Consider the following 14409-nt stretch of genomic DNA (forward strand, 5'->3'; position numbering starts at 1 on the left):
GCTCCGTCTTATCTACGCATTCCTTTGTAGTGTTTTATAAGGAAGGCCCTCCCTAACAGTGGGTTCTCAGGCTACTATAAATTTGCATCATCTGGTGTACTTCCCTCGCAGCATGCTTCACTGGATGCATCACAATAAAACCTGTGCCTGACTAAGGAACATTAAGTATGTACCACGGGTGGGAAAGTAAGACCACTGTGTGTGTTTTTAGATAACTCCAATCTATTCCTCAGGTTTTTCAACTGTTTTCTACAAAAAATAAGAAAGAGACAATGACTGCTCGACAACTGCTTAATAATTCCTTCCTTCTACCCGTTCTGGATATGTTCGCATACTTTCAAACCCTCTGTCTTTCAAATCTAGACAAACTATTTAAAAAAATAAAACCCATCATTTTATGACCAAAGTGTCACTTGATTAGTTAACCCTATTTTCTTCTGACTCAGAGAAAGCTGATGACTCGGCTGGAAGGTAAGCGTGTGACTCACTCTGCAGAGTGCTGGCACGCAATGCCCTATGAGTAGGGAAAGTAGTGGTCTGCAAAGTTCTTTAACATTCCATGGTATAATGACACAGAATCACGTTCGGACTGTGGTGTACTATGTCGCCTAATGTCACTCTTCTTTTTAAATCTGAATTATTGTAGGTTAAAGGAATGATGATAACAACAGTCTCTGACAAGTGAAATCTATACTTAATTCTGCATCCCAAAGAGTCTAATTCTTACCATCAACATGAAAGGTTTTCTCTGAAACTTATACTTGATATGCTTTCTAACACAGAAAAATCGTTTTTTGGAACTACTCATCCAGCAAAAACTCTATAGCCTATACAAAATAACATAAAATGAACTTCTGAGAGAGTCATTTTTGCTTCAGTTTGTTCTCTGATCATCATATTATATAGCGACAGACATAGAACATTTCATAATTCTTTTCTAGGTTGGGTTGGGGTGAAAGGGGAAGATCTGGAAAATCAAGAGTATATTAACTCAAATTTTGGCACATAATTATTCAAATAAAATTTTAATGACTTCAGTCAACACAACTGAAAATGTAGTGTCATAAAGGGCATTTCCTGCTAAATTTCAAAATACAGCTTGTGGGCCATTTCTGAGCAGAAGCATCAAATCCTACCGAGTATTCAGTTTATTAACTAAGACGACAGATACTATCATGGTAGGAGGAGGGGAAGAGCAATGATCAACTTACACAATTTGGCTAAGAAAAAAAAACCAAACAAAACAATGTAAATAATAAAATAGCTACAGATATTAGTAAAATAAAAATGCAATCTCAAATATCTGTCTCTTAAATTACTAGAAAAGAAATTACAGATAAAGTTACAGCAAATACAGTCTTCACAGATCTGGGTAACTTTATTTGCAGTTTATAGTGATTTTTAAGCCCTATATCCAATGAAACCATTTTTAAAAGCTCTATGAGGAAGGGAAATGTAGATGTCTATTACCCTTTACTTTAAAAAAGAAAAAAAAAAAGCTTAAATTTCTGAATGAGCAAGATTCACTTTTGCAGGTAGAGGCCCTGCTTCTTCATGGTCTTCAGCTTTAGATCTAACAACCACCAGAGAGGAAGCTGGATATCTGTTTAGCTTTTGTTCGTTCACAAATTCCAAGTCACCATAGATACTCAGCTTCTGCAAAAGAAAATCAATGCGTATTACAATAGTTAAGAACCTCTCTGAGTACATCCTCAAATAGTAATTTAATCTACAGGTATTTGGTAAAACAGAAACAAAAACTCTACCGACGTCCTCAAGAATGAAGAATGCTTTTACTCAATGTTACTGATAAGCGATTCAGCTCCCAATGGATGGCCAAAGAAAATTTTTCCACAGGTCCCAGCTTAAAATACATAGAGGTATAGCAACTGAGTATCAAGAAAAATTGCTCAGGTTTCAGTGGAATTAGTGTGGTCAAACCAAGAGCACTGATTCTGGATATTTGATATGTCAGGTGATCGATTCCTTTAAGATCTTAGTTCTCTGAATGAGATGTGGGGTAAGTTTTAACTTGACACATTGAAAAAGGATACTTTTAAAAAGCTATGAGTAGAAGAAAGGATATACATGAAACACTTTAACATGGATAGAAAGGTCTTCAGAAATATATAAAAAGCTCCTCAAATTGTTACTATCATATTCAAGAAGATATTGCCAACAAAAGAATGAAAGCATAAAACAGAATCAATGTAAATATCATAAAACTCACTGGAGTATAATGGCAACATTAATATCTTTTCAGAGTAGGCCTATTTAGACTAGGTCTATCTCCTAAAGGCAGAAAAGCAAAGTGAGAAGTTTTTACTAAATAATGGGTAGTTTTGTTAAGTCATACAGCAACAAACCTCTGAATCTATCAGTTAAAAATTGAAGTGCTGGGGTGCCTGGGTGGCTCAGTCGGTTAAGCGGCCGACTTCGGCTCGGGTCATGATCTCATAGTCTGTGAGTTCGAGCCCTGCATCGGGCTCTGTGCTGACAGCTCAGAGCCTGGAGCCTGTTTCAGATTCTGTGTCTCCCTCTCTCTGACCCTCCACGTTCATGCTCTGTCTCTCCCCGTCTCAAAAATAAATAAAACGTTAAAAAAAAAAAAAAAATTGAAGTGCTGATGCTATTGACAGGGAAATTGACTACATTATAAAGCAAAACCACCTAGAAGTACTTGATGTTGGAAAGGTACTTTTACTTTTTATTTATTTTCTTTTATAAAATTTTTTAATGTTTTTATTTTTATACTTGAAGGAGAGAGAGAGACAGAGAGTGAGCGGGGGAGAGGCAGAGAGAGAGGGACACACAAATCTGAAGCAGGCTCCAGGCTTCAAGCTGTCAGCACAGAGCCCGATGCAGGGCTCGAACTCACGAACCGTGAGATCATGACTTGAGCCGAAGTCAGACGCTTAACCGACTGAGCCACCCAGGCACCCCAGAAAGGTACTTTTAAAAGATGCTGAATAAAGAGCACTTTCATGAGGTTAAGTATCTATGAACTACTACTACATGCTATAACATGGATGAGCCCTGGAAACATTATGGTAGGTGAAAGAGGTCATTCATAAGAGACCACATTTTGGGTGTCTATGGCTCAGGGTGGTGGTGGTAGTGGTGGTGCTTGGGAGGCAGTGGGGAGAGACTACTAGTAAGTAGGACGTTTCTTTCTGGGGTGATGAAAATGTTCTACAAGAGATCGTCACGATGGTTGTTTACTTGAACGTGTTTCAGATGTAGCCTGCTGCCTATGGTTGCAAGGCAACAACTATTCTACAACAAGGAGGCAGCCCAGTACCTTACACTTTTCCAGTAAGGGAGTATCTTCCAGACAAATTCAGTGGTTGATGGACTGGACATAAATCTGATATGCTGTGGCCTCCCCTTAAACCCCAGAACTAACAGGTGCTAATTTGCTCTGGGGCACGGCGAGAGAGAGAGATACTTTCACGACCCTAACGGCATTTAGACTTTGAAGCAGTGACCAGGACCAGTTTCAGTGATCTCAAACATCCACGTGGAAGAAGCTACCTAGAACAGGGTAAAAGTGTAAAATGTGTGCAGAGAAATGAATGGGAGTATATGGACACTCTGTAACCAGTAGGTATACTGATTTTGTGACTGCTCTGAACTCTCAAATTCCAATTAAATATAAGTGTACAACAGAGAGCTTTTCAAAAGTGTTAACTTGGTAAGTTTACCATCCAAGTATCCTTTATGAAAAACAACTACTTAAGAAAGTACTCCAGCAAAATAAAAGAATTCAAGAAAGCGAAACATACCGAATACGAGAAACAGTAGCAGTTGAGATGACTTAGAAAATGAGAAGAAGGCTAGAACAAACAATAAAAGGTTCCATTAAGCAAAGATATTTGGAAGATTCTCTTGGGAAAATTTTAAGTAATTCAGGTTTACATTTGCTTTTATGTGACTCTAATCACCACTGTATTTGGTTCTATTTTGCATATTTACATAATCATATTGTAAATGCTATCTACTGGATTTTAATGTTTTTAATATTTTTTAAAAGTTTTTATTTATTTATTTTGAGAGATACAGAGAGAGTATGATCAGGGGAGTGGCAGAGAGAGAGAGGAAGAAAGGAGAATCCCAAGCAGGCTCCATGCTGTCAGCACAGAGTCTGACGAAAACTCACAAACTGTGAGATCATGACCTGAGCTGAAATCAAGAGCTGGAAGCTTAACCGACTGAGCCACCCAGGCACCCTATTTTTATTTTTGAGAGAGAGCGAGAGAGAGCGAGAGCACACATGTAGGGGTGGGGGGTGGGTGGGTGGAGGGGCAGAGAGAGAGGGGGACAGAGGATCTGAAGCAGGCTGTGCACTGACAGAGAGCCTGATGTGGGGTCTACCGAACCATGAGATCATGACCTAAGCCAAAATCGAACACTTACCGACTGAGCCACCCAGGCGCCCCTGGATTTTAATTTTTCAAACTAATCTATTAGAAAAGCACAGAGGGATATATAAATAATTAATATTTACATTTTATTGTCAAGGGTCATAATAACTAATGAAAACTGAGAGAGAGACTACGGGAAGAAAGGAGAAGGTAAGGAAGTATGAGGAGTTCAAGTAGATCACTAGAAGTGTACAAAATTCACATTACAAAAACAAGAGCATGGAGAGACAAGGTGAGGTGGGACAGAGTATAAGTGAACCAAGTTCCTCATTCTTCAGTAGGAAGACCTTAGATGATGTCTGAAGTTGATAAAACAAAAAATGGAAGATAAAATAGAAGATCAAAGACAAAAATAAAAACGGAAGATAAAATTAAAAAGTGGCAGCTACTTGGAAAAATTGTTAAACTATTAACTGGTTTATCTGAGAAGTGAAGAAAAGGAAGACAATTTAATTCACATGCATTAGTACTTCTACAAGTTAAAAAGTAAATTAATAAATATGTATTTGGGTTTTAGGCCTCATTCTGCCACTAACCAGTTATGGGATCGTGGATAAGTTACTTAAATCTCTCAAACTCAGTTTCTTAACAGAATTTGCATTTAAAAGCTGTGGCATTTACACTGTTTTCTGATTTTCTGACTCTAATCAGACTTAATACTTCAGAACAGCACGGTTTTTGGTCTTTTTTAAGTTAAAAAAATAATGCTTATTACAGTTTTTTATTTTTAAATTTATTTACTTTTAGGGAGAACACAAGCAGGGGAGGGGCAGAGAGACAGGAAGAATCCCAAGCAGGCTCTGTGCTGACTGTGCAGAGCCTGACTTAAGGCTTGAATTCAGGAAACTACAAGATCATGACCTGAGCTGAAATCAAGAGTCTGATGCTTAACTGACTAAACCACCCAGGTGCCCCCTTATTACAGTTTAAGACATATTTACTCTACTTCCCAGGTCTTGGAAGCCTTTATCATTCCATCTTGATCATAATATTCTCAATTGTATCTCTAGTGCCTTGAACAGAGCTTGGCACATATCAAGTTACTCATAAATGTATGTGATATACTAACATGAATGTTATTAGGAGTCTTCTAAAAGCCTTTTTTCTTTGTAGAAAACTGCATCTTATTTTGCAGTTAGAATTCTGAACAAAATAAACAAAACCCCCCACAACATACATCCAAACCTAATGTCAAATGTGGGAAGAAATAGGGTTTGAGGCCCTTGGATACTGCCTTAGAAAGACAGGAGAGGAAAAAAACCCACTAGGTATCAGCAGAGGGAACGAGGTAGCCCAGAGCCACTCAGGGCTACTAGGAGAGCCATGGGGACACTATGCTGAGGGCACAACTTCTGCAAGCAGAAACTCCTCATCTACTTTTTTTTTTTAATTTTTTTTTAACGTTTATTTTTGAGACAGAGAGAGACAGAGCATGAACGGGGGAGGGTCAGAGAGAGAGGGAGACACAGAATCTGAAACAGGCTCCAGGCTGTGAGCAGTCAGCACAGAGCCTGACGTGGGGCTCGAACTCACGGACCGCAAGATCATGACCTGAGCCGAAGTCGGGACGCTTAACCAACTGAGCCACCCAGGCGCCCCCTCATCTACTTCTTCCATGCGGGAGGCATCCTCGTCACCCTCAAGGGGAGGCTCTCATCAGGAAGAGCAGCACTGGGTTCCTGTGCTGCCACTTCATGTGTATCAATGCCCGGGCCTAGTTTGACCATGAGGTAGAGACAGCTGGAGTGGGCCTGGGGATCCTCAAGTGGCAGGCCAGAAGACAGGAGTGGAGTTTCAAATACCAGCGCCACCAGATCCTTGACAACCGTATCATTCTTATGTGCCTCTGCCTTTTGGTGCAGTGTCTGCACAACGGGGTGGTCAGTGTTAAGCTCCAGGCGCTTTCTGGCCATCCTATTGCCCATTGTAGAGTTATCCCAAAGTGCCTGGGATATGATCTGTTCTGCGTTAGCTAAGTGCATTAGTCATAATGCAGCAGGGTGAAGACGTAAGCCTACTGGAAACTGTCACCTTCTTATCCAAGATTTCTTTCATGAGTTTGCAGAGGTTCTCAAACTTGGCCTTACTCTCCTCCATTTTCTTCTTCTCCTCTTCATTCTCAGGTAGCTCACGCCCTCCTTGGTAACTGAGACCAGACTTTTCACATCAAACTCCTTGAGCTGCTACGTGCAGTATAGTCAGTAGGCTCAGTCATCTACCTTGAAGCCCTGCTTCCACATTTGCTCCACAAGAGCAGAGTTGACAACCTGCTCTTTGTTCTCACCAGTGATGTAACAGATGGACTTCTGGGTCTCCTTCATGTGAGAGACATATTTTGACAGAGAACTCACCTCATCTCTAGACTGGGAGGTGTGACAGTGCAGCAGCTCGGAAAGGAGTTGCCAATTAGTCAAGTCTCGAAGAATTCCAAGTTTTAACTTTTTAGAGATTGGCTCATACAATTTCTTATAATTCTCCTTGTCTTCTGCCAGCTCAAAGAAGAACTCAAGGCACTTATTGACAATGCTTTTGCAAATGACCTTCGAGATTTTGCTCTGCTGCATTCTCAGGAGATGCTGAGGGGCAGGTACTCAGAGGCAACCACAACCATGGATGAAGTTGAGATACTCCCATAGCAACTCATCACAGCTGTTCATAATGAACAGATGGCAGATGGAGAATTTGTTATTTTTCTTTTTACTCTTGCTTTCGGAGGTCAAAAGGGGCCCAACAGGGGATGAACAGCAATGCTCTGAATTCCAATTCATCTTTTAGAGGTAAGTGCTTGATTACCAAGCGGTCTTCCCAGTCATTGGTAAGGCTCTTGTAGAACTCTGCATATTCCTCCTGGGTGGTATCATCAGGTTTATGGTCCAAATGGGTTTAGTCTTGTTCAGTTCTTCCTGACAAATATATTTCTCCTTAGTCTTGTTTTCTTTTTGTTGTCCTTCCTGCTATCATCCTCCTCATCTGAGCATACATCGCCAGTCTTTGGCTTCCCCTCATTATCCTTATCTTCTTTCTCACCTTTCTCTTCCTCTGCCTCATTATCAATGATTTCTCTCTCTTGTTCCTTCTCCAAATAAAGGGTGATAACATAACCTATGAACTGTGAGTGCTTCTTCACCACTTCTTTGACCTGACTCTCCGAAGTACTGTGTCCGGTCTTAAGGTAGAGGATCACTTCGGTAGCCTAGCCAATGGGCTCACCATGGTCTGCATGTACAGTGAAGGAGACTCCAGCAGAAGATTCCCAAGCATACTGCTCATCATCATTGTGCTTTGTGATCACAACCACTTTCTCTGCTACCAGGGAGGCAGAATAAAGGCCAACACCAAACTGTCCAATCATGGCGATGTCTGCACCAGCCTAAAGAGCCTCCGTAAATGCTTTAGTACCTGACTTGGCAATGGTTCCCAAATTACTTATGAGGTCAGCTTTGGTTATGCCAACCTGTGTCCACCAGAGTCAGCGTTATGTTCCTTGGGACTGGGATGTCAATTTTCAACTTTTTAGCACTGTCCAACTTGGAAGGGCCTGTCAGGCTCTCATAGTGAATCTGGTTCAAAGCATCAGAAGCATTACTGATCAACTCCCAAAGGAAAACTTCCTTTTTGGAATAAAAAGTATTGATGACAAGAAATAAGAATCAGACAATTTCTGCCTGGAAGGCAAAAGTCTCCATCTTCTCCACTCCATGGTATACTACCTCAGGCACCATAAAGGAGAAAAGCTACACGCACTACAGAGCAGGGCGGGCAGGGACTGTGTCTGGCTCACACTCTGCAACAAGGCTGCATAGGAGTTGCTCAAGAGAGATAAAACCCTTTCTAACTGACCGCATGAAATCAGAGTATTACGATCTTGAAAAATAAGAAAAAAGGAAGCACACAGATGGGAACACTGAACAGCATCTATATCACCATCTGTTGCAACAGAAAATTTCCCTCTGATCTCTAGGAATGAATAATCCAATACTGCTACATCCTGATCTCACATGTCAAGTTTGACCTTCCTGACAAGGGCCACTATGAATGACAACTCTTTATCTTAAATGGATAGCTCAACAAGAGAAAGCGTCATGCCATGAAATTTCAAAAATGACATTAAAAATGTGAAATAGGAAAAAAGGAGAGAAAAGAGAATCAAAATCTTTATAAATGACACTGCTTTAAGATCAACCAAACAAATGAAATTCTTTGCCAACTCTTTCTGGTCATTATAATCAAATGATAAATGATGAGTACCTACTATGTGCAAAGCAGGCTAAAGATAAATTATTACAGAGCTTTCCTAAATAAGAAAAACAAGGCTGCTAGTAAGTTCCTAAGACCACACTCTTGACCTTTATTACCACCATTTTAAGCTTTGTTTGTAGTGACCGAAAAGGAAGCTTTTTATATTTCATGTTTGAGCTCTCAGATACCAGATCAGTACTGAAGAGAGACTCTCAGCAGGCCTATGATTTCCTACAAACACACAGGATTATATATGTAAGTAATTTAACAACATATAAGTAACATGGCTCACACATGAGTTATACTTGTGGAACTTAAAATGAAGCCTCCTGTTACTATGGAGAGGGGTCAGAAATAATTTGTGTTTCAATAATAAAATCAACAAAAAGGCTTTATGAAAGTAAAGTTTTAAAATAGGTGGCTTTTGGCCAAGAAAACCGAGTAATTTTTCTAGTACTAAGTTTCAGCTATTTTTTACAGTAAATAGAGGAACAAATACCAGGGACAGAGATATTTTGAAACAAAAAAAAAATATTAACAATATGTATTAAAAATTATTATTAAAAATTTTTTAACGTTTATTTATTTTAGAGACAGAGAGAGCACAAGCGGGGGAGGGGCAGAGAGAGCCAGAGACAGAATCAGAAGCAGGCTCCAGGCTCTGAGCTGTCAGCATGGAGCTCGACGCAGGGCTCGAACCCACAAACCATGAGATCATGACCTGAGCCGAAGTCAGACGCTTAACCGACTGAGCCACCCAGGTTTCCCAATATTAAAAATTATTTGTGCTGAAAAGAAATTTGCTAAAATGGAAACACCATGATAGTTTTGGATGGTGACTGACTTTTTTGTTTCTTTATACGTACTTTACAAATTTCGACAGTAAATATATGCAATTTTTATAATGAGAAAACAATAGTTAAAACTACATTATTACTTAGCCAAAGTGTGGTTTCGCATTACAAAGTAAAGCCTAAGAGCAGAGAATCTAAGCGGCTGTTTTCCACACGTTTTTCTAGAAAATCTATTTTCTTAGAAAAGCACAGGTCCTTTGAAGATGGAGCCATAATTTTGATTGTTAAGGATATGCAGTAGAGTTCTAGAGAGGGGTGAGAAAGTAACATCCATATGGCAGGTATCTGGGGGGAATATACCAGCTGCCCACAGGACTCTGCGTGGTGCTGATGCCTTAGGTTTTATGATCACAAGCATGTGGGGGCATATGTGGCAACAAGTGAGGTGTTTCCCCAAAGAACTTGGAAAACAGGAGAGAAAATTTCTCACAGAATTCAAGCTATACAATCAAAACAAAATTCATCAGAGCAGAGACAACATCTGAACAGAAGAGAAGATCAAGAGTCATCTAAAAGGGAGGGAAAGAGCCCCAGGTCTATAAGATGTAACCAAAGCCACGATGAGAAGCAGTCATCTCCACTAAGTCAAGTAAGGCGATAAGAGAGGAAAAACTATGAAATGTCCACCTATGAACTGTTTGGATAGGAGAGAATTTGAAGATCCTGGCGCAAAAACATGAACCACGTGGTCCGGGTGGTATCTATCTTCCTAGTGTCAAAGAGGTCCCACGGGGAGATCAGTCCTGAGATGAACCACATAATCAACCCTGCTGTTTATGATTTCAGGCTAACTAAAGACACTTCAGGGTACTAGCTTTGGAGTCAGATTCCCCGGGTTTAAATTCTGGTTCCACCACTACTGGTAGGTGACACTGGGGAAATTAAACACTCTCTTTTACAGTCTTCCTACCTGGGAAATGGGAATGATAACAGCAGCCATCTCACAGAGTTCCTGAAAGGACCCCATGTGCCAATTCAGGTAAAACACCTAGAAGGGTGTCTGCGAGAAAGTGCTCAACGTCAGTCAGGCCTGGGGACCAGGATCCAGCTTGTGGTGGACTTACAAAGTACATTCTGCCTGAGGCCAGCCATTCAGTCCTTCCCGGCAATCTCCAGACCAATCTCTATGGAATTTTGGGGATTCCAGACCAATCTCTATGGAATCTCTATGGGGAGTAAGGAGAAGGAGCTGTGCTGACATACAAAAAGCAAGGAACGAAGTGCCACAGGGTGGGTGGGGATCAACAAAGATTTAGTAATAGAGGTTTGTAGCTTTGTTGTCACGAGGGTTTAGAGAGAGCATGGGGCAGCTCTAAAGGAACAGGCCAAGGCATTCCTATGTTACATAAGTAATTTCGGTTTTATCAAGAATAAAAAAATGATTAAAATATGGACAACAGAACTGAACAAGAACACAAGTAGATAATGTAGCCAGAGGATGTTATTAGTATGTTCATATCATAAACAGATGAGTTCTATAGAAATTTACTCATTCTCTAATACTTCCACAGTTCAAGGTTCTTCCTAATCCTAACTTTATTCATTTTGTTTAATTTCCTAAGTTCTTTTAATTAAGTCAATTCCTTACAGTCCGTCACTGACAGCTTATTCTTGCCTGTACTTGGGAAAATTATCCACCCTCCTCTCTCTGCTAACCTATACCTTACTAGCCATTTTCCAAAATTCAGGTCAAGACCCCCATTATCCAAAAGCCCTCCCTGACAATCTCCGCACATAGACTGTGCTTTCCTTAACACTTTGTACGTTTCCTATTTGTGCCACCTTATTAGCCATGGGAAAGGTGGTATGTATACAGGAAAAAAAACAGGAGTCGCAAGTCAAAAGACATAAGCTGAATTCCAGCCTCAATATTTTCATAGCTGTGGAAATCCAGGAAAGTCACCTAGACTTTGTAAGCCTATTTACTCATCTACAAAATGGTAAGAAAACCTGCTCCAGAGTATTGCTAGACATAGAAGATACATGAAAATATTTTGTACATTTTAAAGAACTCTATAAATGTTAGTTACCAACATTATCCTGTCCCAGTTTCTAGCTGCTTGTATCACACAGTATCTTAATAAAAAATATGAAATATCGTAATCATTACTCATGTGTAACCTTATATTAAATAAAACCTATCTTTAAAAACTACCTTTTTAGTCTACTCAGATAAGGCTATTATTGTTCAAGCACCATGGTAGGCACGTCCTAACTATTTATTCGATTCTATTTTAATTTCTCTTTCTTCTTTTAAGTCTTTTTCTATTACACTTTGGAGGCACAGGAAAACTAAAGTTTCTTTCAGTTGGATTTGATGTCAACAGACATTATTATTCCCTATACAGTCACATAAATAACTTTCTTTTCTTGAAAGCTAAGTTGAGTCACCAAATTATAGTCTTTTCCGCAAACAAAAATCCTTTACACAGTTAGGTTTCTCGGGCCAGTTAAATTTTAATTACCAAGGAAGTCACAATCGTCTTCCACCTCTGTCAGGGTTAGATAACAGCACACAGTAACTCAAAACCAAATACTCCAGCCATGTCACTTCTAAAGCAGCAATTCCTGCTGAACATCTGTGGCAATTAATTTAAAATTTTAAGTAGTTCTACAAGTCTTCCTTCTTACATATCACCTTAGAAACTGGTATCACCAAGTTCTCTCTATGCTCAAAAAACCAGGGAAAGAGAGACACCTTACTCAAACCAGCCAACATATGTGTCACTCTGGTAGCATCACAGAGAACTGGGAACAGTGATTCTTCTGCTGCAAACCCGCCATTTCCATGTGTGCCGACACGCATCTGTGTGATTAAAACCACCTAATCTTCTCTCATTCCATTAACAGAAAGGCCTTGTTCCTCTAGTTAACAAATGAGGCGTTCAAAACGGTAAATCATATGGCTCATACTTCAAACGGCCAAAGGGTTGGAATTAAATTTACCTCGGAGGGAACGTACTGCTCCACAGCCGTGGCAACAGTTGCACAACAAATCCAGAGCAGTACCATCACCGAGAGGACGAGAGTCGTGGTTAAAATCCATCCAGAGTTACTGAAAAACAAGTTAGTCATGTTAAAATTTCCTAATGTAAAAAGAAGGAGATTCTTAATAATTAAAGGCAATCAACCTGATGTATTTAGTTTAATAATACAATTAAAACTTCACATGTACTACCTTTAAAACTATTTGTTAGATTTTTTTTTTTAAATATTTATTGTTGAGAGACAGAGCAAAAGTGGGGGAGGGGTAGAGAGAGAAGGAGACACAGAATCTGAAGCAGGCTCCAGGCTCTGAGCTGTCAGCACAGAGCCCAATGCTGGGTTCGAACCCATGGACCAATTTACAAAAGCGCATCTATTATGAGGCATTCTGTACCCATTATAGCATACCTTAATAAACAGATAGTTAAATTTCTCTTATGTTTAAAATATCATAAAATTGGCCAGTTATAAGAATTAGCAACTGGAGTTTTTTCTATAATTGACCTATTGTTTGCGAAACAATAATAAAAACAAAAGTCAAGCTATTTTTAAATATCTGGTAGTCCAGTTCTGAATAAACTGATACTTAAGGCAGGTAGTCTGATTTTCACATCTGTGCTCATCCGATACTGCCTGACAAAAGGTCTATACTTACCACTGTAACCCATTTACTTGATGGTTTGCCAACACTTGAACATGCTAAAGAAAAGGTATGCGGAGTCACTGTGTGTGGGCAAAAGAGGTGGACACTGAAAAATGCACTGCATCTAAAAGCAGGGAACGTCTATATGATGTTTTAAGTATTCCAATTTAGAAAGATAACAGTAGACAACATTTTTCATGAAAAAAAAAAAAAAAACAACACCCACTTTACATATCCCAGCCCTAACCCGAGTACTAAGGAATTTCCTTCCACGAAATGAGAAGAATATACTTGATATCTGGATTCTAGTGACAACTAGTTAAGCCAGAAAACAGGGGCTCAGTGTACAATCAATCTGCTTCTTCAACTTCCACAATAAAACGATCCTACAGATTCTCAACTATCTCTTCTCTCTTCTGTTCAGGAGTTACCACAGCTCTCCAATCTGATCTTCTATCCTTCACATAGAAGCCTCTTCCTAATACTTAGATTTGATTACTTGCCTGCTCCTACCTAGTTCCTGTCCACCTGGTTTGGTCAAATCCCCGATTCTCCTGACTCTCCATACATAGTAACACACTTTATGTATTTAGTAGGAAGCCAGCATAACTGGAAAAAAAATTAAATCTGCTACAACTAGCAAAACTCTCTATTCATTATTTAAGACTTATTTCTATTTCCTTTGTCAATCCTCCCTTTGAAGGTATATTCCTTGTATTCTGTATATGAGAGATGTGTATGTGTATGTGACACACAGCAATCACCACCGTTGACTGTTTGCATGTCCGTCTCTACCATATTAGACCTGAGAACTCCATAGAGTCAGAGACTGAAATTCTTTCTTTAGGTTCAAAGTCCCTAACACAGTTCTTGGTACACAATAGACTCTTTGAGAAGAAACGGCAAGTGGAAAAATGAGTTGACCTCAATTTCCATTCTAGAAGCTAAGGGTACCTCTATAACAGCTATACAGTACAATAAAAAGCACTGCAGTTAAGAGCCAGATTCAACTGACTGGCCAGGTGATCTTGCATTCATCATGAAAAACTCATGACCCTTTAGAAAAGACAACTATAGCAGAACAGGACAAGTAAAAGATGTAGGTTTAGAAAAGCTAGGTTTGCACTTTAACATAGTGGGTATATATAACCTTAGGGGTGGGCAATTCACCTCTGACCCACCTACTTATCACAGTGTACTGTTCTAAGAGCCAAATGAGCTCACTGAGGGGGGGAAAACATTAACAACAAAAAAAAGAGTATTT

The 14409-nt window shown here is 39.6% G+C and overlaps 1 protein-coding gene and 1 pseudogene across 6 annotated transcripts in view; both read right to left on the reverse strand.

Moving 5' to 3' along the window:
* Nucleotides 1-1009: 1009 nt before the first annotated feature.
* TMEM59 (transmembrane protein 59) overlaps nucleotides 1010-14409 on the reverse strand; it is a 28500-nt gene continuing 15100 nt past the window's right edge. For all 6 annotated transcript variants that reach the window (XM_042997258.1, XM_042997257.1, XM_007077171.3 and 3 more), the window contains 2 exons: nucleotides 12464-12572; nucleotides 1010-1656 (listed from right to left, as the gene is read on the reverse strand). In XM_042997258.1, the coding sequence (XP_042853192.1) occupies nucleotides 1501-1656; nucleotides 12464-12572 (265 nt within the window). In that variant the 3' untranslated portion in view covers nucleotides 1010-1500. The remainder of the gene's footprint in view (nucleotides 1657-12463; nucleotides 12573-14409) is intronic.
* Nucleotides 5965-8224, reverse strand: LOC102967472 (annotated as a pseudogene).

This window comes from Panthera tigris, chromosome C1 (genome assembly GCF_018350195.1).
Source record: "Panthera tigris isolate Pti1 chromosome C1, P.tigris_Pti1_mat1.1, whole genome shotgun sequence".
NCBI lineage: Eukaryota > Metazoa > Chordata > Mammalia > Carnivora > Felidae > Panthera > Panthera tigris.